Source organism: the organism of the source record quoted next, unplaced genomic scaffold, assembly GCF_019419815.1.
Source record: "Pyrus x bretschneideri cultivar Hongxiangsu unplaced genomic scaffold, Pyrus_bretschneideri_v1 Contig4, whole genome shotgun sequence".
Classification (NCBI taxonomy): domain Eukaryota; kingdom Viridiplantae; phylum Streptophyta; class Magnoliopsida; order Rosales; family Rosaceae; genus Pyrus; species Pyrus x bretschneideri.
The window spans coordinates 10,777,902-10,799,105 of NW_025999723.1; the positions used below are offsets into that span (position 1 = coordinate 10,777,902).

General features: G+C 36.2%; 1 protein-coding gene and 1 long non-coding RNA gene across 3 annotated transcripts; both read right to left on the reverse strand.

Annotated features, from left to right (window-relative positions):
- Positions 1-9,681: 9,681 nt before the first annotated feature.
- On the reverse strand, positions 9,682-21,078 carry LOC125468925 (protein REDUCED CHLOROPLAST COVERAGE 1-like). 2 transcript variants are annotated; one of them, XM_048565712.1, is made up of 25 exons: positions 20,747-21,078; positions 20,422-20,539; positions 20,252-20,313; positions 19,349-19,441; positions 19,151-19,223; positions 18,631-18,978; positions 18,427-18,494; positions 18,192-18,323; positions 18,055-18,096; positions 17,444-17,968; positions 17,187-17,344; positions 16,557-17,088; positions 16,409-16,471; positions 16,215-16,316; positions 15,428-15,745; positions 15,172-15,264; positions 14,965-15,066; positions 14,774-14,878; positions 14,410-14,543; positions 13,885-14,068; positions 13,507-13,638; positions 13,299-13,411; positions 12,870-12,948; positions 10,146-12,366; positions 9,682-9,821 (listed from the first exon to the last, which is right to left on the reverse strand). In XM_048565712.1, the coding sequence occupies exons 2-24, from the start codon at positions 20,480-20,482 to the stop codon at positions 10,294-10,296; spliced, it is 5,592 nt and encodes a 1,863-aa protein (XP_048421669.1). In that variant the 5' UTR covers positions 20,483-20,539; positions 20,747-21,078; the 3' UTR covers positions 9,682-9,821; positions 10,146-10,293. The 2 variants fall into 2 exon arrangements, with proteins under 2 accessions (XP_048421669.1, XP_048421670.1); XM_048565713.1 differs by having other exon boundaries at positions 20,635-21,078.
- On the reverse strand, positions 19,488-20,245 carry LOC125468926. Its single transcript, XR_007251277.1, has 2 exons — positions 19,711-20,245; positions 19,488-19,607 (listed from the first exon to the last, which is right to left on the reverse strand). It is a non-coding gene; the product is annotated as an uncharacterized LOC125468926 (long non-coding RNA).
- Positions 21,079-21,204: the final 126 nt, after the last annotated feature.

Genomic DNA, 21,204 nt, shown 5'->3' on the forward strand with positions numbered 1-21,204 from the left:
TATCACCAATATTGTCTCAACTTAACCACATATTATTAGGTGTTGAGCTTTATGATAAAAAGTTTCAATAATAGGAGTGAAAACTCTCATATTATAATTATATATTATTTTATCATATGACCTAAGTGAGATCTTATTTTCACATTGGTATTATTTTGGCCATATGGTCTACTTTTTTATCACATCTAACTAGTGTTATGGCCTGATTCACATTACGCATGAGAAAACGTCAACATTAGAAAGGCAATATTGGGCGTTTCTACCTAAACTCTAAATTCTAAACCATAATATAAAGCAATTAAATTGGTGTAATTATTGTCACTTATAAATGGGAGATCTAAGCTAAGACGCAATATGTGGAAACTAGGCTTGGGAATTGGATACGTTACATTTCCTAAGTTTGATATTTTTGTATTTATTTATAAAGGTTTTTATTTATTTAAGTAATATTTATTATAAGCATAAATTCGTCTTTAAGGAGTAATTCAATTGGGAATTTAAGAGATTTTAATGGAGTTTAATTGAATTGTAGAGATTCCATATAAAGTTTTGGTTCAATTTTCTCGAAATCTTTAGAGTAGAGGTGAGATTTGTGGATACTTAAAATAAACTACGAAATCTCTCTAATTCCCTCTAATTCCTCAGTTTTTTCAAATTCTTTAAAATCAATTTCTAATTGAATACACCAGGAATGGTATAAACTTGTTTAATTTCCTAATTGAATATACCTGAATTTTTAAGAATTTTAATAAAGTATCTTAAAATCCTAATTGAAACATTTTGAATTTCAGAGAATTACTTAAAATCCTAATTGAATACCCCTAAATTCATTAAAAGAATTCAAATCCCTCAAAATCTTAATTGAATATACCCGTAAAACTTCAATGAATGTTATGATAATTTCTCAAACATAACAACCTCATGTGGTGTTAGTGTAATTAGTTAGAATTACCAGTTCTTATTTTCACATAAAAATATCACTCATGCGAATTACATGAGAAAGAAGTCACAACACTCCGCTCTCAATCTTTCCTAAAACAAAAAAATGTATAAAATGTGGCTATATAATGAAATGGCCTGATATTTTGCGTCGAATTGTGATGTTTCCTATCATAGCTTATAGTTTTATTATATTTTGATTTGAGGTGTTGGAGTAAAACAATTTAAGTGCATAGGGGCTTGATATTTTGCTTCGATGATATTTTGCTTCGAAGTGTGATGTTTCCTATCATAGCTTATAGTTTTATTATATTTTGATTTGAGGTGTTGGCGTAAACTAATTTAAGTGCATAGGATATAGTCAGATAAAAAATGGATACAAATTTTTGGCTAGTACTTAATATCGGCAATAGGTCTGAAAAAGTACATAAAAATTATCAAATTTAGATATTTGTAGATAACTCTACTTCTCTACAAAAACATGGAAATTGACACTGACCTTGAATGGTTTGCTGCCCAAATATCTCTTCCCGATCAAATGCAACAAAACTTGCGAGCAACTCCGACTCTCCATGATTGTAGCATCTAATATATGAATATAATCTCTGATTATAATTAGTGTAGGATTATTACCTAAATAGGGATTAATATATCCATATATATTGTGTAATATGTTCCACACATCAACAAAAGGAAGTAATAATTCTATATGATATCATTTATTTAAGTTTCTCTCTTCGGTCCTAGGATTTTCTTCTTCTCTTCATGTCCCATACAGATACAAGTTCCTCTCGTCCACCCGTTCCATATTTAGGTATTTCTTCGCGGTCGGACCTCCGTCCTTTTGATCCCCTTTGTTTCCCACTTTTCTTGTCTGCATCAGTCACTCACACAAACCATAAAAAACCTACCAACTTCTTTCCTGTTTCTTCCTTCACGATTTATATACCTTTAATCTTTTGTGTTTCACAATCCCTATCTCACTCCTTTATTCATTTGTCCTTTATTGCTTAACCTTTTTTTTTTTTTTTTTTTTTTTTTTTAATCTAGGAGGGCCACACCATTGCAATCCTTTATTCTTCTATCTCCTAAACTTTTGGTTCCTCATATGCAACCCTATACATATGATGGATCACACCATCGCAATCCTCGCACCATTTTCTTAGCTCCTCATATTGATGTCGCCCATTATCCTGCAACCTTGGTTTCCTATGGTCGAAATCCTTGCATAGAAACCACATCATGAGAAAAATCTCTCCGACCAAATGAATGAAGATCAGCAAGGATTGATGTGAGGTATATTGCCTCGTTTTGATTTGGTTTGGTTTAGATTGTGCTCATTACTTTAGAATTACCGAACTTGGTAAAAAAATACACATTTTTCATTGATAAAAAAAAATTAAGAAAGAATTCAGTAGACAAATTAAGCATTATCATCTACTTACTACATGATTTACATAATGATATTGACGTCGCCTATTTTCTTCGGTAGAAGTCTTGGACGAACTACAAAGAAATTTTCACCATTTCTCTATGCATACAATCCTCTATATCAAGATTCCGACTCCAAAATAAGAATATGGGTCGAGACATGAATCATTTATGAATCAAACTTTGAGAACGAGTTGAAGACCAGAGAGAAATATATGTACCATAATTACTGAAGTTTTGATTTGATCACATTTTGGTCCGGAGATATGCTTTTCTTGTGCAAACATTAGAGTTAAAAAAGTTTGAACATTGTCCCTCTTATTTATCTAATTCGGTCTGATAGTTTGTTTCTTCACATATATTACGAAGTAGTTCATGGGGTACGTAAATACTTTGAATTGTTCTTGTTTTTTTTTTTTTCATTTTTTGGGCTCCTACCCTCATTTTCTACTCATAAATATTCACTCAGTTTTCAATTATTTGATTTATGTCACTCAGCTCAAAAAATACACCTTTGGGAGTGAATAGGCAATACCCATTACTTGAGATACTGCTTTGTGCCTGTGTGGGATGTATTTCCAACCGAAAAGCGCATTGCATATGATCAACTAAAACAAAACCGTCCATGCACGCTGACAATAGAATTGGAATAAAATTCCAGTTGTAAACCTTGACTCTTTTAACAGATCAATTGTTGGAAGTATGCCCTAAAGTCACTTATTTGATGTAATAGCTTTGGAATAGTTATAATGTTAAACTCTTACTTGTTTAATGGAAGGGTAAAGCTTACTGCTAATCACTATTTATTGTATCATATGTTTAAGGAATAACAGAATTCAAGGAATGTATTCAACCTAAGAGAGAAGTGATCTAAGCAAGTTAGATTAACGATACATTTCTCTTTTGTTCATTTCTAAAATATTCTTTGCCATAGAACTACCAATTAGGCATTGACAATCTACTAAAGTATGTGTTATGTGAACACAAGCAAGAGTATGACTAATCTCAAGTCATTGAGTACTAGTTTGGTACTCAATGAATGTATTCAACCTAAGAGAGAAGTGATCTAAGCAAGTTAGATTAACGATACATTTCTCTTTTGTTCATTTCTAAAATATTCTTTGCTATAGAACTACCAATTAGGCATTGACAATCTACTAAAGTATGTGTTATGTGAACACAAGAAAGAGTATGACTAATCTCAAGTCATTGAGTACTAGTTTGGTACTGCTTAATTATATACAAAACAGATATCAAAAAATGCTGCGAAGCTTTTTTTATGTACGGTAAACATTCAATTTCAAGATTTTTTCATAATTCTAGGTGAAAAAAATTAAAAACAAAAACAAAAAAATCTAAAAATTCAAAGCTGCAAAACCGAGTTTGTAAAGCCGACTATTAATCCCAAAAGGCGGGTGAACAGTATCATTAAGTAAATTTTTCAAAACTGTCGATCTTACCATCTCTCTCCTTCTTTCCTCCCAGCTCTGCTTTCCACCGCCATTCCCCAGTCTGAGTAATTTGATTTCAGATTTCTTCTCTTCATCAGAAACTCCGCAGCCAATGATCCTGCACCTAGATCAAAGACTCCGTCGAAGCCTTGGATTCAGACTTCTCCTCTGCATCTAGTGAAACACCGATCTATTTTCGCTTTCCTGTTCCTCTTGTTTCTCTTGTTTCTCATCTTCATGTTCTTCTTGTTCTTCCCATCCTTCAACCTTGTCATCTCCGAGGAAACTAACCTTCACTAACCCAAATCCCACCCACCTCCCCTAAACACGCAACGCCCAAACCACCTAAACCCCTCCATGTCGTCGTCGTCAACATCTTCATCTTGATCGGATTGGAGAAACTGTGAATTTGACTAACCTTGGCTAGATGAAGAAGACGGAGAAAATAAAGAAACGAAGAAGATGGAAAAAAACAAGGAGAAGAGAGTTCAAAGAGACACTATAATGAAATAAAGATGATGGGACAAGAGATTTCTAGAGAGATATTATAATTAAATATATTATAAATAAAAAATAAGATATTTATATTCTATCTAACATCATATATTTTTTAGTCATTTAACATAATTACAGTAGTTTTATACAAAAGTTACCAAACACTCGAGCATTGCTTTTTTTTTTTTTGTTAAAAACACTTTTACAAAAGAAGTTATCAAACACCCAACTGCTTTATTTTACAATTGTTAACTCTCATATTATAGTAGAAGCAGATTTTATAAAAAGCACAACAATATCAAACTAGTCTTAATTGTTAGACTCTAAGACAAACACATAGGTACTTAAAGGTATCAAGTACGCTGAACAATGATCAAAAGAGAGTTCTAACAATTCATAAATTGCAATAATGCAAAGTAGTCTTTTGACCTAAGGCATCATAGTTGTCTAGTGGTTAGGTACTTAATCCTTGATTGTGATAAAGACATTTCATTGCGAGTGTCTACGACATTGTTGGGGTTAAGCTATCTAATCATGTATGCATGTGAACAGTGAATGCACAATAAAGGATCTCTAACCTTCTATGGTAAAAGGAGAATACTCTAAAATATGATTCGGTAGTGTTTGGTCAAAGCATATGAATATGACTTAGGAAGAATGTTCCAAATCATATTCAATAAAATCATACAAAGAGGTATTACATTGGATAATAGACACGAAAAAAAACTATCGATTAAACAATGTGATCAAGAGTATTTAATTAGAGAAGGACCGTATTGCATTGTAGTTGTAACTAGGTAGGTTCTCCAACCAATCCTACTTAACTTGGGTAGCCATGACATACTGCTAGTTGTCACTCATGGTTTGTGGAAGCTCTGAAGATTAGAAAACACTAATCTTCATCAAATGGGGAACTGAAAGTTAGTATCAATTCATAATGGATTGTTAAAAGTGAAAATCGCCCACTGTCTCACTAATTGGAACCTAATGGATTGTACATCGAGTAAGGAATGTCAATGAGATGGCTTAACAATTAAATAGTTTAATCGAGCATGATCAAGATTAATTAATTAGTTTTGGGACCTAAACAGGTTTTGGTCCACAAGACACATAGAGTTTAGTTGTATGACAACTAAAATGAAATGAGCAATTAACCTAGCTAAAAGGAGGTTGGCCATGCTAAGGAGAGTGCCTTATTTACAAGTTTGTCACTCAAATGAAGGAGGTATAAAAGTGACCTTATAGCCTTTCTTTCATTAGGGCTCTTTTGAGAGAAAGTTTGGAGGCACAAACTCTCTCCTTCTCTCTTTATAACCGACCACTTGGGGTGAAGTATAGCTAGCAATCTTTCTTCATCCAAGTCATTCCATCTCTTCTTCACACCTCATCCTTGGTGTGGAGACTTAGATGCTTTCAATCTTGGAATCTTTGGAGATTCCTTTCCTCAAATCCTCAAGGAGCAACAGAGAAACAAAAAAGCAACCAATGAAGGAGAGAAGAACACAAACACAAGGAAACATTCAAGGAGCTCGGAGTGAACTTAAAGGCCGCATGGGTGAATCACTTGTGTAATCAATGATGAACTTCAACAATAATGAAAACTCTGTCTCTACTTCTCTTTAATTTGTAAAGAGTCTTATGGTTCACCATTCATTGGGCTTTGAAAGTCATGGGTTATAAAATTGTTTTGAGCACTTGCTTACTTTAAGAGTTATTATGTATGTTCGTATGCTCAAATATTCTCAGATGTTCTTAATTAGGACAAAATTTTTCTTTCAATCAAAACTATGATGTATAAGGCTATGTTTGATTCAAAAGTGATTAGTTGAGAAATGAGATTTTTGATAAGCTCACTTTAAAGAAAGTCTCAAATGTTAGCCTTAAATGATTATACAATTAAAATACAAACAAAGGAGTGGCAAACCTGATTCCCGTTGTAATCATGGTACTTGAGCAAGGAAGGAGAAAGGCACAGCAACACCAAGATCTTCAACAAACACCTAGCCGGATACAACTACCCTATGGGAAGCATTATGTTATGTGTTATGAGGCTTATAGGGACCAGTGTTTTTATATATACGCTAAAAGCTAGGGTTTCTATCCATAAAGGAAAACTAAACAAACTTTCTTAGCCTCCAAGTTAAGTATCATAATCATATTCAATTAAGAATTTCATCAATTCTATTTCCAATATAAGACACCTTATATAGGATTGATATCCTTAATAGATCAAATCACAATCAACATTATTCACCAATATTACATTCTTATTACATGTAGTAGATCACTTAAAGATTAATTTATATTGGATAAATCCAACATCAAACTGATAGAACCACAAGTCAGTGAAAAGCATCATAAAGCAACAAAATTTTCTTAAACACTTCTTAATTTTCAAAGAGAATCGATTTCCAAGATTGAAAATACGAGTATTTAATCTGCTTGTGTTTAAACCTGAATTAAAGAGATCTTGCACTTAAAAGTACATTTTGTAAAATATAAAGACGATAATTTGGTGTTATGTCAAGGGAAAAAAACTCAAACCCTAATATAAAAAAGGAAACTTTAACGAAAAGCTTCCAGTACTGTTCACTTTAACGAAAAAACCACATTTTTACACTAAAAAATCAATCTTGATACTTTTCACTTTACCTTTTATTTTGTCCTTATCGTTAAAACTCAAAGTTTTCAAGCTCTTTTAACTAGTTTTCCTTACTTTATTTGAGTTCGTTTGGTTTTCATTCTTTTCTTAATATCTGCATTCGCACTAGAAACTTTCCTCTACACAAGAATTTCAACATGCCGGAAACATAGTCGGGTACACCAACTGTCATAATATTAGTGGTTGTCAATTTATTTTTTCAAGTGTGTCCAACAACTTATATCATGACACTTGATATACCAAGCCGTGTTCTTAACACACTGAAAAATTTTACCCTCTACACTTATGTCAAATCCTCTCGTGCGTAGTTTAGATCCATTAATAGGTTATCACTCATCTCAGAATAAAAAAGTTTAATTTTGCCAATCATTTATTTAACTGAATAGAAACATCTTTTTTAATTTACGATTCTTATTAAACAAAGTTAGTTTGAACTAAGACCGCATCCAGAGTTAAAGAGAAGTTTCATTTTGCCACAGTATTTTAGGATATCAACTCGAGCTAGAAATTTTCTACTATGCTTCGAGTATCTTATACTTTAGAGTTTTAACTATTAAATTTTTTTATCAAAGATATAATGATTAAGATTTAATAGTAAAAAACCTTAGAGCGTATGATACTCCAAGGATGATAGAATTTTCGCAATCTTATTTATTTATTTATTTATTTTGGTTAGAGAAACGCTTTATTAAGCGTGAAAACATGACGCAAAAAATCACTTTCCAAAGAAAAGATATGCTGCCTAAATAATGAACAGAATCAAACAAGGCATGGTTAAAAACTAAAATTTAAAAAATAAAGGGGGCATGGTAACAAAGGTCCCTCAACCTCTATGCTTAGTTTTCATTTATGAACTCTTCTATTAGTTTTTTCTTAACTTTGTGTTGCATTAGTGATACTTCCGTCAAATCTGTCTTCTTTTCCTTCAAATTTAAAGGAATAGTGGTCTTTTCATACTTATAAACCAGTAAGTAAAGATCATCTCTACAAATAAATTAAAAATAAGATCGTTTACTCAATAATTAAGAAGTTTCGGTCATAAGCATGAAGTTTATTGAATAGGTCAAGAGGTATTTTGAGGAGTTCCTACTCAATCCTTAAGCAGCCAAACCTTTCTCTTTAAAAAAATTCATTCTCTTATTGTTTAGATGAAATTTCTGTTTTATCCTTCAACTTAATGTAAAAGTTGACAGAGTTAACGAAAAGAACTACTAGTGCAACAAATGACATAATTCGAGGACGGGAGAAACTGTCAACAGAGTTCATGAATGAAAACTAAACTCGTGGTATAGATGAGGAACCGTTGTTACAATTTAGCCAAAAATTAAATTAAATTAAAAATCTGAACTTGGACGGTGGTTTCACTACATAATGGTAAAAACAACAATATCAATACATCCCATGTTAATAAAGTTAAGGGTAAATTACAATTTCATACCTCAGGTTTGGGGTCTATTTCAATTCCTTACAACATCTTCAAAACATTTCACTTTCATACCTTAAGTACTATTTTATTTCAAAATAATACATCCGTTACATTTTTCATCCATTGATCTGTTAAATGCTGACGTGACTGCCACATATATGCCACACGGCTGCCAAATGTCTGCCACATGGCAAATAAAATAATTTTTTAATTTTTTTTAAAAAAACCTGAATTTTTCCTTACAACATCTTCAAAACATTTCACTTTCATACCTTAAGTACTATTTTATTTCAAAATAATACCTCTGTTACATTTTTCATCCATTGATATGTTAAATGCTGACGTGGCTGCCACATATATGCCACGCGGCTGCCAAATGTCTGTCACGTGGCAAATAAAATAATTTTTTTTTAAAATAACTTGAATTTTCTCAAAAAAAGAAAAAAAAATTGAAACCCATTATCCCTCCCCCGAAGCGACCCACATCCCTATCCCTAACCCAAAACCCAAAAAACTTGCAGCAACAAGAAGAAGAAGAAGAAGGGGAAAAAAAAAAAAAAAACCCCCAAACCCAGTTTGTCCCCTCCCTCCCCCCCCCCTCAGCGCCACGCAACCTTCCCCCTTTCCCCGCCCCCCTCAGGTCAGGATCTCGTGATTTTCGGTATGGATGGGTTTTGAAAATACTGAGTTGAGATGATTTTTTGACTGGTTTTGTGGTAGATCTACCTAATCTCAGGTGGAATTTTTGTGGATGATGGGGGATTTTTGGGAGGCGTGATGAGGGATGGGAGAAAGAGGTGGCTCGGGTGGGACGAACTGGGGCTTTTTTTTTTTTTTATTTATTTACTTCTCCCTCTTCTTCTTCTTCTTCTTCTTGTTGCAAGTTTTTGGATTCTAGGTTAGGGTCGCGGGGGAGAGGGGGGGACGGGGGAAAACACTAGTTTCAATTTTTTTTTTTTTTTTTTTTTTTTTTTTTTTTTAGAGAAAATTCAGGTTTTTTAAAAAAAATTAAAAAAATATTTTATTTGCCACATGACATATACGTGGCAGCCATATCAGCATTTAACAGATCAATAGATGAAAAATGTAACGGAAATATTATTTTGAAATAAAATAGTACTTAAGATATGAAAATGAAATGTTTTAAAGATGTAAGGAATTGAAATAGATCCCAAACCTGAGGTATAAAAGTGTAAGTTAATACTCATCTAGAATTAGATAAAGAAATGAAGAAAAAAAAAAGAAATAATAATTAGGTCATATACAAATGATCAAAATTAAAAATCAAAATCCCATTTATTGGTGTGGTCCGATAATCCAAAAATAACAAAATTTCTTATATGTGATGAACCAAAATCGTCATCCCATAAAAACCAGTCCCATACAAGTCTCAAACAATAAGCTTCCTACTGTAAACCTGCACATCCACAGTTTCACAAACATATAAACGTTCAGTGGAAAGACAAGCTTACCGTGTCAAAAAAATACTAACAAGACAGAAGACGAAAAGGAAATACGAACAAATGGAGCCGGTTATGAACTTTTAATAAAAAATAGAACTGGAAGCGCACTCAATGGACAATAAAGAGGTACTAAACCGTGTTATATATATGGCATATCGACTATTTAGTGTTCCCCAAGTTCTATTTTTTATTAAAAGGTCGTACCTATAGTATCTATATGTGCATATTCACAAAGAAAGAACTATAAATTGTTAGAAGTCCTTAGCCAGACCACTAACCTGAATTCATTTTTTGAGGCATGTGTTAGCAGAAACTGACGTGCTTGTTAACAAAAGAGCCACAAGAGATCAAGTGATTCTTGTCAAGAATCCAGCTTTTTTCTAGAAAATCCGGCTGCACCTGAGCGGTAGCAAAAACAAGCTGGCGTTATGTAGCAGTAGCTGTGCAACTTTCACTTGATGAAAAACCGGTGACTTTGGTAGCATCATTCCCTCTGACTACTCTGTTACATGTGACTTTGAAGGACTGTGAGCCATACGGTCGACTGAGCAAACTGATTGGCATTCGCAGAGTCGCCCTTCGGTTTCTCCTACCCCTTATCAAAATGCTGAAGGTTTTCTCTCCATCATTTGTCAGTTCACCGCTACTTGCAGCATTTCCATTTGGGTTCTCACTTGGTTCACTCTGAGCATGTTCAACCCCGCAAAGGTTTGAAGGATTATTTTCCTCTACACTTTCAACTGCATTGCTCATTGCCTCTGATTTCAGAAGGTTCACTTCTTGCTTAGTTTCCTCCACATTGTCAATGTCCGCTGGCAGAACTGGAGCAGAATCATCACTGTGAAATTTTGGCTCCAATGTCGATTCAGAAATTGGCTCAGCAACAGGTGTTGGGGCAGAGAAATCCATCGGATGACAACCAGGCCAAACTGTACAATGAACAAACTCGGGTGCTTTGGGGTTCACATTATGCCATGTGAAATGATTTGGATGAAACCCGCTACTAGTAACAGGAAAGGAACTGGTTCGGATTACTTGGGGTGGACTGTAAGGAGGGTACATAAAAGGCACTGGTTGTATGATGTTCGGGGTCACAGGAGGAGAATGGTATGGATGGTGAGGGGAGGAGCACATTGGATTGACCGTGGGTAAGACAGTACCAGGCCCTGGATGAAGATTCATGTTTACAGGCCAAGGTGCAACAATTGGGACATTACCTGCACCCGAAGGTATTGCAATGTTCATGGAAACCGGAGCAGCACGTGCAACAGATGGTGAGGGATTGAATGGAGCTGCTGAGGCAGACAGCTTCTTACTGGGCAATCCCCGATTATCAACCGAACTCACAGCATCGGCTACACCTTGCGTGGTAGAGTTGGAGTCACGGAGTTCACAAGTGCCAGATGGATCCGTCTCACAGATTCCCTTCTTGGGAGAACCCAAAGATTTTGGCACTCCGTCTGTCAATAAGTTATCTTCTACCGCTTCATCAACCTTAATACCGCTGGATCCGTGTCCATCCAAACTCTCCAATACCATCAGTGAAGACTTATCTTCCTTTGCATCGTTTGAAATAACTTCTCCTTTCTTCTCAGCAGCTCCAGTTTCCTCTGGTAAGTGGTCCGTCGTAACCAACACAGAGTTCTTTTCTTCAAGTATATTTTCTAACTCAGTTGTGTTTGGTTTGGAATTTCCTTTGACTTCAATTGTTTCTTCTTCTTGTGCTCGGGCACCAAGTTCCTGATTATCTGGAATGTTAATATGGGTTTGAAATTTCCCAACAGTACCTGGTGGAGCCAATGCTACTTCCTTGTAAGAAGGAGACTTCCCAAGACTGACTACAGAATTTTTCACTGGGCCAATTCCATGTGGTGAAACATTTTGACTGAGTTCTGATGGAGAACTCAAACTTGTGCTACCATTAGAGGGCTCTTCAGTATCTACTTTGGTAGACGAAGACATAGACTTGACTCTGTATGTTACACCTTTAACTATTCTCCGTCCAAACTTAGTACCTTGGGAGGGGGTTGCACAGTGATTATCTGCATAACTTCCATGAGATGTTGGCCTTTTCCTTACAAGATAATACCTACTGTTTTGATTTGTATTCTTCACTGAAGAACAGTCCATGTCACTTTCACCATATTTCTTCTGGTAATTATAGACTTTCCCAATAGTTGCCCGCCGCTGCCTAAGACGCCGCCCATATGAGCCAGCTGATCTAGGTCTGTGAACTGATTGCCAGCCATCATCACCACCATCGATATATGTTTCAGCAGGTATCTGATCGAAAACATTTGAATTTTCCTCTGCAATCTCTTCCACGGCATGCTGAGGTTCAACCGGAGCAGAGCTGTTCTCCTGGATTACATCTGTTCTATCACATGGTTCAAGTACATTTGTCTCCTGACCCTCTTCATCAGAACCCTCTTTTGTGGTTTCTTTTGAAGACTCATCGGAACTAGCTGAGCTGACAGTTTGGATGGATTTTTCCTTCAACTGCACAAAAAATTGAAATAGCTTGCTCATGTGCATGACAAGAGTTCAAAGAAAGTGTGTCTTCTAGCAGGGCATGTGCATCTCTATATGTAGTATGTACACTAGAAATGTTCTTTGAAATTTCACGCAAAATGATCAAAATGGGGGCGGGATAATTTCTATTCAGTTCAAAGTTGAACTAATATTTGTTTCCAGTAGGTGTGATTCACCATGTTACCAATGATGAAGACCTTGCACTAAAGCAGGTTTTGTTGGGGTTTATCCATTTTAATAAAGGCTTCTATCTGTTCCAAAAGTAACCAATTTTCCTACTTCAGCAATTTTGATATTTCTACTTACATTTGTTAATACCCCAGGTTTCATATGAACAAAGGATGGGTTGAACACATAATCACGAAGAAAACTCCATTTTTTCAAAAAGGAAAGAAGATAAAAAAATTGAAAAGGCATAAAGAAATGGCAAATAAACCACACATGAAAATGGGTCCGAACTCCAAACATACCTTCGTTAAGTAGCTTTTCCTCTTTCCTGCAACCTCTCTCCCTTTGGTGGGACTAATGTAGTCAAGCAAATCTGATACACTGCCAAGTTTAGAACAACATGGTATTAGAAAGGATTTAACCAAGCTTAAATCACACGTAAAAAAACAATGTCAGCAGTAGCAATGCATGTACAGGATCCACTAGATTAGACAGAGAAATTGTCTCATGACCAGAAATTCACAAGGAATTCTATATCAATGTAAGTTTCTCGGAGTGGCACATAAGCATGGAAAAGGGTCACCTCTTACCATGAAATCCTCATTTTTAAATTCCAAATAAGTGCATACGTAAATGGAAATTACAGCCGTGTCATCAGGCATAGAAACAGAAAAGCAGGGCGTATATCATAACTTCAGTGATCCATATTAACATTAACACTGTTATCAAACCTTAAGTGGCCTTTGCTGGCAATAGATGCATCAGGCTTTCGAGTCCCATTTCTGGCAGCTTCTTGCTGTTCAAAAGCCTTGGACTCAAAGTACTCAAGCCAAGCAGCAGCATCCTGCGGTGTTTGTTAAAACATGTTAGATTGGTTAATCCTCAGAGGAGGTAAAGAGTTTAAGAGAAAGGGTGGGCTAAAACAAGATGAGGATATACTTGTGTTCGTAAGTCATCTGGGCCAAGCTTTGCTCGCAGAATTTGCAAAGTTGTCTGCTCATGCTGAACACTTAAAGGGTAAGCTTCCATCAAAGAGAGAGCAATTGCAATAGCGTGGTAACTGGCTGCTGTCTGGAGAGATTTAACATTAAAATGGTTAAATTCTCAAATATACAAAAATAAATAATTTAAACTTTACTATATTAAATCAAATTTTCAGCGGTATATCATTGAACGTGCTACGACATGTGAAGTTTCACTGGTTGTCTACTTGTTATAAATTGAGTCCTCATTTTTTCCTCTAACTGTTTAATCCTTAGCTCTTAGAAGCCTTGGGACAAATAAATTAAACAACAAATAAGTGAACGAATACACAACCTGAATATGGTCTGGGCCGAGTAACCTTTGATTACACTTCAAAGCTTTGTGTAGATATCTGAGGGCAACATGCACATTTCCCAGGCCTTCCTCCATCATAGCCACATTGATATATGTTGCAGCAGTGTTTGGATGAGATGGTCCACATGTGAGATGCAAAAGATACAAAGCACGCTTTACATACCTGAACAGCAGAAATTGTGAGCTTATACAAAACGCGTATACTAATGAATGAACAGAGTATGCAGCATGCAGCAATGACTCATGACTAATTTATCTCCCTGTTTTCTTTGCCTTTAAATGGAAAAAACATCAAGAACGAACAAGAAAAGGGACAAAGCAGGTTATCTGCTCCAGTAACTAGCTCCATACATTGGATCCATGAAACAAAAACGGCAAACAGCTTGCATCCATAAGATCGTTAGAGCAACACATTCACGTCATCACTTTGAAAAATATTCCCCTAAACACGTAAACTGTGATGTTATATGCATAGAGATCCCTTTGAACAAGGAAAAAGCATACTTGAGAGCCAGCTCCGTATGTTGAAGTCTGTAATAGAACACAGCAAGATCCCCATAACTCTTCATGGTGTCTGGATGGTCAAGCCCTAATTCTCTCTCGTTGATATCCAAGGCCTTTTGCTGATAAATTGTAGCCTGTAATGGGAGCACATCAATGGTCATCCACGACATAAAACCTTTACCAAAGAAAGACAAACTTTCAATATTTTTCCCACTTTTGCACATTCCGTTCCACCTTTTACAATTGAAATATGAAACCAGATGTAGCCAATCCCTCAATTTAAAATCTATGTTGATCCAGAAAGTAACAGTTATATGATGTCAGATGTCCCAGAAACGCCAAAACAAAAGAGATGGCAGCAGACCTGATTAAAGTCTCCAGTGTGATATAAAACTACAGCAAGGAGGCTGTAAGCTCCGGCTGTCATTCGATGGTATGGACCACAAACTGCTACCAGCTTTGCAAGCGCCTGCAAATGCCAAAGTTCAGCCTGTAACCAACTACAATACCAATATAAAAAGGTGAAAGAAAACGTTCTAGCAACAGTCTGCATACCTTAGTGCCAAATGCAACTGCATCTTCAAGTTTTCCCTTATCTAAAGCTGTTTTTGATGATTCTAGGAGTTGCCTACCATCTGCCGAAGAGCAAGCAGCTTGCTGAAAATATCAGAAGAAAGGTTAAATTACAAAAGATGTCGTCACTATTACCACTTCAAAAAATCAAAAGAAAGGAAAACAGATGCTTCTAATGCCAAACGTCACCTTATGCACTGGGACTAGGCTGACAATATCTGAACTTTGGAATGGATTTGGAGAATCCATATCAAAATCCCTTGGAACCATCTCAATACCCACCTAATTGGGGGGTGGAGTTGAGGGTAGGGGGAAGAGAAAGCAAAATGTCAACACAACTTTAAAATTATAGTATATAATAAAAGTTACGGTGTAAACTTACGAAGACAGTATTCAAGAATGTGGGCCATCTCCAGAATCTAATATGCATTGTCATGATATATACCTTGTGACATAATCCACGCAGAATTGCAAATCTCCTCACATCTTCATAGTTGAAGCTGTTAAGATCCCATCCGTATCTTTTTTGCAAGAATACCTCCAGCCACTTCCACACAAGAGAATGAACACCGCAAGACCTATTTAATTCTTCATTATCCAAAACGCCCAGCATAAGATTCAATGCAGCAGCAATTGATACAGCCATCTTCTCAGTGCTACCAACGGCGGCAATCACTGCCTGAAGTATGTGCTTAAAAGCTCGCACTATCATCTCATGAATGCAAAGGGACTGCACATGGGATAGCTTCTCCGAAAGCTTGACCTGTAAAGAAAGAAAAGGCATTTCGTTCAATATGATAACCTGTTAAGCCGAATTCCGCAATCATCTACACAGCATTACAAAATATTCTGAGAGTTTCAGTTTGGAGATGAGAGGCAGTGCAAGTTAATATTTTCTATAAGTGAAGTGATTAAAGAAGATAGAGCTTTGATGCCCTATAAATAACGGTAACAGGTTAACACTGTCTAACAGTCACCAATGCATAATAAACGGAGTGCTAGCTTGAGATCTTCTGAAAATTGACATGATCTTGGTTCTTTTTTGTTCCTTCTATTACATACTTCAAAGCCACATTAACAAATTCCTCCACAAATCTGACTACAGAATAAAGTTAATGAAGTTCAGAAGAGGCATAAATACCCGGCAAAGTTGAGGACACAATTGGTTCTTAGGTAGATGAATAATATGAGACGTGTCACGTGTTAAAAATGAAAGTTAGAAGCAAACTTACAACATGCCCCAGAGAGCGCATCCGAAGACCTCTAGTATGCATGAAATCAGTCAAGGTCCGACCATCAACTGGTGAAAGTTCCAAGGAACCAAAATCTGCTACCTGCATTATACGAAAAATTTATAGAAACAAGAATCACCATAACAATACTTCCATGAAAAAAGGTAACGAGCTTTAAGAATAAAAATTTTTACCAGTTTGGGAAGAGCAACTTCAGAGTAGTACTTCTGAGACAAGTCGATCAGTTCTTGCAGAGACTGTCAAGCACACAATACATTAGTACACAATGTGAAGTACAAATAAGTAAATCTAAAGCCTCTAGTGACACCTATAATGTATTACCTTGCAGTGAAGTCCAGTTTCTGAATCTTTTAGTCGAGCAAAGGCAGCATCAGACAATATCTCTGTCAGAACATGCTCATTTTCTTTGGCATTAGTCTCAAGCTTTGATTCTACAGAAGGGGATATAGTATTTTCAGCTTCCGCAACACCACCATCTGCATGAGATTTTGAGCTTTCAGATTGCAGCTTGGTATTGCCTCCATCTGATTTTTTCTTGTTGTTCTTAAGGGATTTAAGAGGCGTCCCAAGTCCCTCCACCTTCATATCATTTTTACCCTTCTCGTTCGATGGTTTCTTATCTTTGTCTGCATTTTTTTGGTCTTGCAAGTGTTGTATCCAGCAAGCTCCTAGTTCCCATCTCACAAAATTATCAGAATCTAGCTCCTCTTTCTCAAGCTTAGCAAGACTTTCTTCTAACACCCCCTCAACAAAAACACACGAGGCCGAAAGATCTTCATGTTCCAGAGTTTGCATATGTGATGCCGGTTTATTCTGCTCTGAAGGTATTGTCTTGTGAAGTAGTAATCTTAAACTGCAAAGAACAAGGCACTAGTTAGGTCCGTATGCTGCAAACTCCATGACAAAAGGTTGGTAGCTTTACATAATACTCACTGAGGCATTATTGCGTACCTGTTGATATTAAGGGCATTAGCACCACCTTCGGGTTGATCAACAAATACAATGCTCTGAGATGGAGAACCGACTTTCTTATTTTCTTTACCCTCAACTTTGACAACTGCAATGTAACCACAATATCTGACATTGACAACACCTAGAGTGTTGACATCCTGCACACATAATTTAACAAGAATCACCTCAACTGCACCAAAGTTACGAAATAAATTGCATAAGGTAGAGACAACAATACTATTTCAGAAATAACTTACGTGGGCAGCAGTATTTTCATCTGCAGTGATCCCTTTCAGAAGGTTTCGTTGTGCTAGATTCACTTTATCCACTCCAGTTGCTTGAATTCCATCAATTTTAGTATCTACCTTAAAGCTTGCATTAGTAACATCTTTCATAACTGTGACATTCAAGTCCCCTACAATCTCGGAGTAAAGAATCTCACTGTTTGGAATTGAAAAAGTCAATTCCGGTTTTCCCATTACACGCTGCACAGCATTAATGGCTCTACAAATGGAAACATCGACGAATAGGCTGTGAAGAAGGAATGCCTTCCTATCACGAATCTGCCTCTCCTCAGCTGTCTTGCAAGGCATGGATGCAATATGCCAAAACTCATTAGCCCAGGGGATTAGATCAAATTTCCCATCTCTTCCTAGACCACCTCCATTTCCACCCCAAGTTTCATCCTCCATGGGGAGAGCAGGGAAAACTGAAGGCGACTGAGCTGAAACAGGCGGTACGAGCCACGTGTTTGCTCTAAACCCATAAGGAAGATTCCCAAACTGCAAAATATCAAAGAAAACAAATTATCAAATACAGAAATGGTAACACAAACTCATACAAGAAAGCATAATGAATGATCCTATACCTTATTCCGTTCCGAAAATGCTTTCAAGAGCTCATCATAAGCCTAAATATGAGAAATTAAACATACACATAATCAGTACACAAATAAAAAGCTAGAATAAATTAAAACCACTACAGAAACTCAAAGGCTTTACTAACATTGTCAAAGGCTCTACTGAGCTGCCGTAGCAAATCGACGAGGTTGTGACACAGAATCCGCCGCTTCCCTACGCTATAAAACCCCTTCTGGCAAGCTTCAACGAGAACCACCTTCCCATTGCAAAGCTTCACCTGAAAATTTGCCAATATAACAATGTATTTCGATGATCAGACCGAAAAATAAATAAATAAATTGTCTTTGTGTGCGTGTGGACTGTGCAGAAGAAGGTCTTACTTCAAGAGAAAAAAGGTGATCATCCGCCTCAATCTCATCGACTTGCCGTGTCGCCGCCCTTCGAACAACTGCAAAATTAATACCATTTACACACAATTTTTGCAAAAAATTCAAAATTTCTGCCACTAAATACACAAATAAATACGTCAATTATACACAAATACGTATATATGTAGAGAGAAAGAGAGGGAGGAGAGAGAGTACATTGCAAAGGGGGTGTGAGGTGGGAGAGAGAGAAGAAGTCGTAGAAAGAACCAAGCTTGAGGCAGGAGTGGCTCATCTCGGTCTCGGAGTCCACCGCCACGTCTCGCTTATCGGTTCCGGTAGAAACTTGAGACTTGGAGGCGTTGGCTGCGGCGGCCGTGGCGTTGGATTTCTTGAAGCTCTTAACCTGCGCACCCGGCGCATTTTTACCAGAGCCAGTTGAAGAAGCATCGAGCTTAGGGATTTGGTCCTTCGCCGGCAAAGACGACGCTCCGAAGCTCGTCGTGCATGCAACGATGTCGAGCACGCGTCTAACGTGCGCCGTGGCGCGCTGTTCATCGTAGTCCTCTGAGAAAAACAGAGCACAGTAAGAAATTTGACTGAGGAAGAAGAAGAAGCCTAATACGACGACGTTCAGATACTCTGGCCCAATGGGCCCTCAACGGTCCAATTCATACGGCCCATAAAGATGTATCATAAAAAATAATACAAACGACGTCGGATGCTTTTTGATAAATACCTTCGACCAACGTCAGGACGCATGGCTTGAGTGCGGAGACGTCCACCGCGTCCCTTAATCGATGCCCTCTTACCTGTCATGAACGACAATAGCATTATGGCCGTTTATTTTCCTTGTCAAACAAAAGGGAAAATTCAAAATTTTGAAATAATAAAAATGAGAAAAAGAAGAAGAAATAATGTGGGTAATGGAAATTACCTCATGAGATAGTGAAAAATTCGTAATACTACAAGTTTCCGTATTTACTGATAGTAGCTGACGAACATCAATAATCCTATCCGTCGATATTGCCTGCTCAATACCATATTATTATTTTACATAAGTAATATCCTATGCATAAGTAAATCAACTTTTGTATAAAATATGTGTAAGTACATGCCGCATCAATCCATAAAAAGTAATATAACTTTTGTCCTTGAACGCATTACATTGTGGACCTCAAAAACTAACTTCAATCCTGGGAAAGTAGGTGAAAGTAATTAGTTTGGAGACTTAGCAGTTAGTACATATTCGAATCCAACCAATGAACAAATTTAAGCATACAAAACATATGGTCTTACACTCAGTATTTAAGATATCAGCGAAATTGTCGATATTTTAGTCGATATCTGAAAAATCAATGATCGATATGAAAAGAAGGATTAAATGAAAACTTCATCCTTTATCGGTGAGATACAAGAAAATTCAATGAACATCGATGATATTTTTCACGATAGAAAATTTGCTAGAACCCATTGCAGATGGTTCCAGCAAATTTCAAACTTTTGATTTTTTTTTTTTGAGAAATTTTTCTCTAATTTTGACGAGTTGAGATACCTATCCCATTAAAAATTTCCATACTTTCCACCGATGACAACCAATATCAATGTATTTATCGATATTTCGATAAATTTATATATGATATTTTAAACACTGCTTAAACTTAAACAAGTATAATTCAACCACGGCAAGAAACCTTCAAAAGTCTGCCCATGTGAATTAGAAGCAACACAAACAAAAATGTGGTTGTCTTCCAAAGACTACAAGTAACAAGAAAGACAGAAAGATTTAGGAGTTTATCCAGTTTTTTCCTAAATTAAAAAAATATTATAATCCAACAACCTTCAAAACGACACTGCTTTCATCGGGAAGTTTCACAGTGATGTCCATAACAACAGGAAGAACTGCAGAGCAAGAAAAAATGACACAAGAGATTTATTAGTTATCTCAATTGGTGCTTAAGTAATCGAATTTAGCAATTTGAATAAGAAATATAAAATAATGATAAATACCCTTCTCTTCTTTCTTCTTCTTGTCTCCTTTTCCCTTTCCACGGCTGTTTCTGGGCGCCATTTTTGCAGCTTGTTCTTGAATGAATGAGCTTAAGCTTGAATTTGCTTAATTACCCTCCTAAACATATATATGAAGAAATTTAGTTCATTAAACCTTTGTTAATCAGATTGTAAAAAACTAGGATAAAGTTTAAAGCATAAGGCAATACTCACCACAAATTAGTAATCCATAAACTTATAAAGTTAGCACAAATATATATAGCTAAAGTGAAGATTAAGTGAAAAATATGTAATAAAGAAAACACTGAAAACTTTGAACATTTACCAAGTATTTGGAAAGAAAGAGGAAGACTTTTTTTTTTTTTTTTTCTGTGTTGAATACGAGGAGCTTGTTGCACCAATTAATAACCATGCATGTAGAAAACCATAATTAAGATAATAATTATGCAGAAGAAGATGTGGAGGAAAGCTTGCTCTTTCTTTCTCTCTCTCTCTATATCAGTTTCTCTCTCTAAGTTTGGAGCTTGAGAGTTTTGGATAACGAGGAGAGGAAGACGAAGGAGGAAAAATAGAAGATATGGAGAGAGATGGGTGTGATAAGGAAGCAAGGGCGGAGATTTAACAGTCAGAAGAATGTATTTGGCATTTTACGACAGTTTTCTGGCTTATGCAGAAACAATTATCAATTTGTATCAATTCGTTTTGTGGGATATGTATTTTTATTTTCGGTTTTTCTTTTCTAACGATATTTTAATTTAGGGGCAATAATAAGGCGAGGACGGA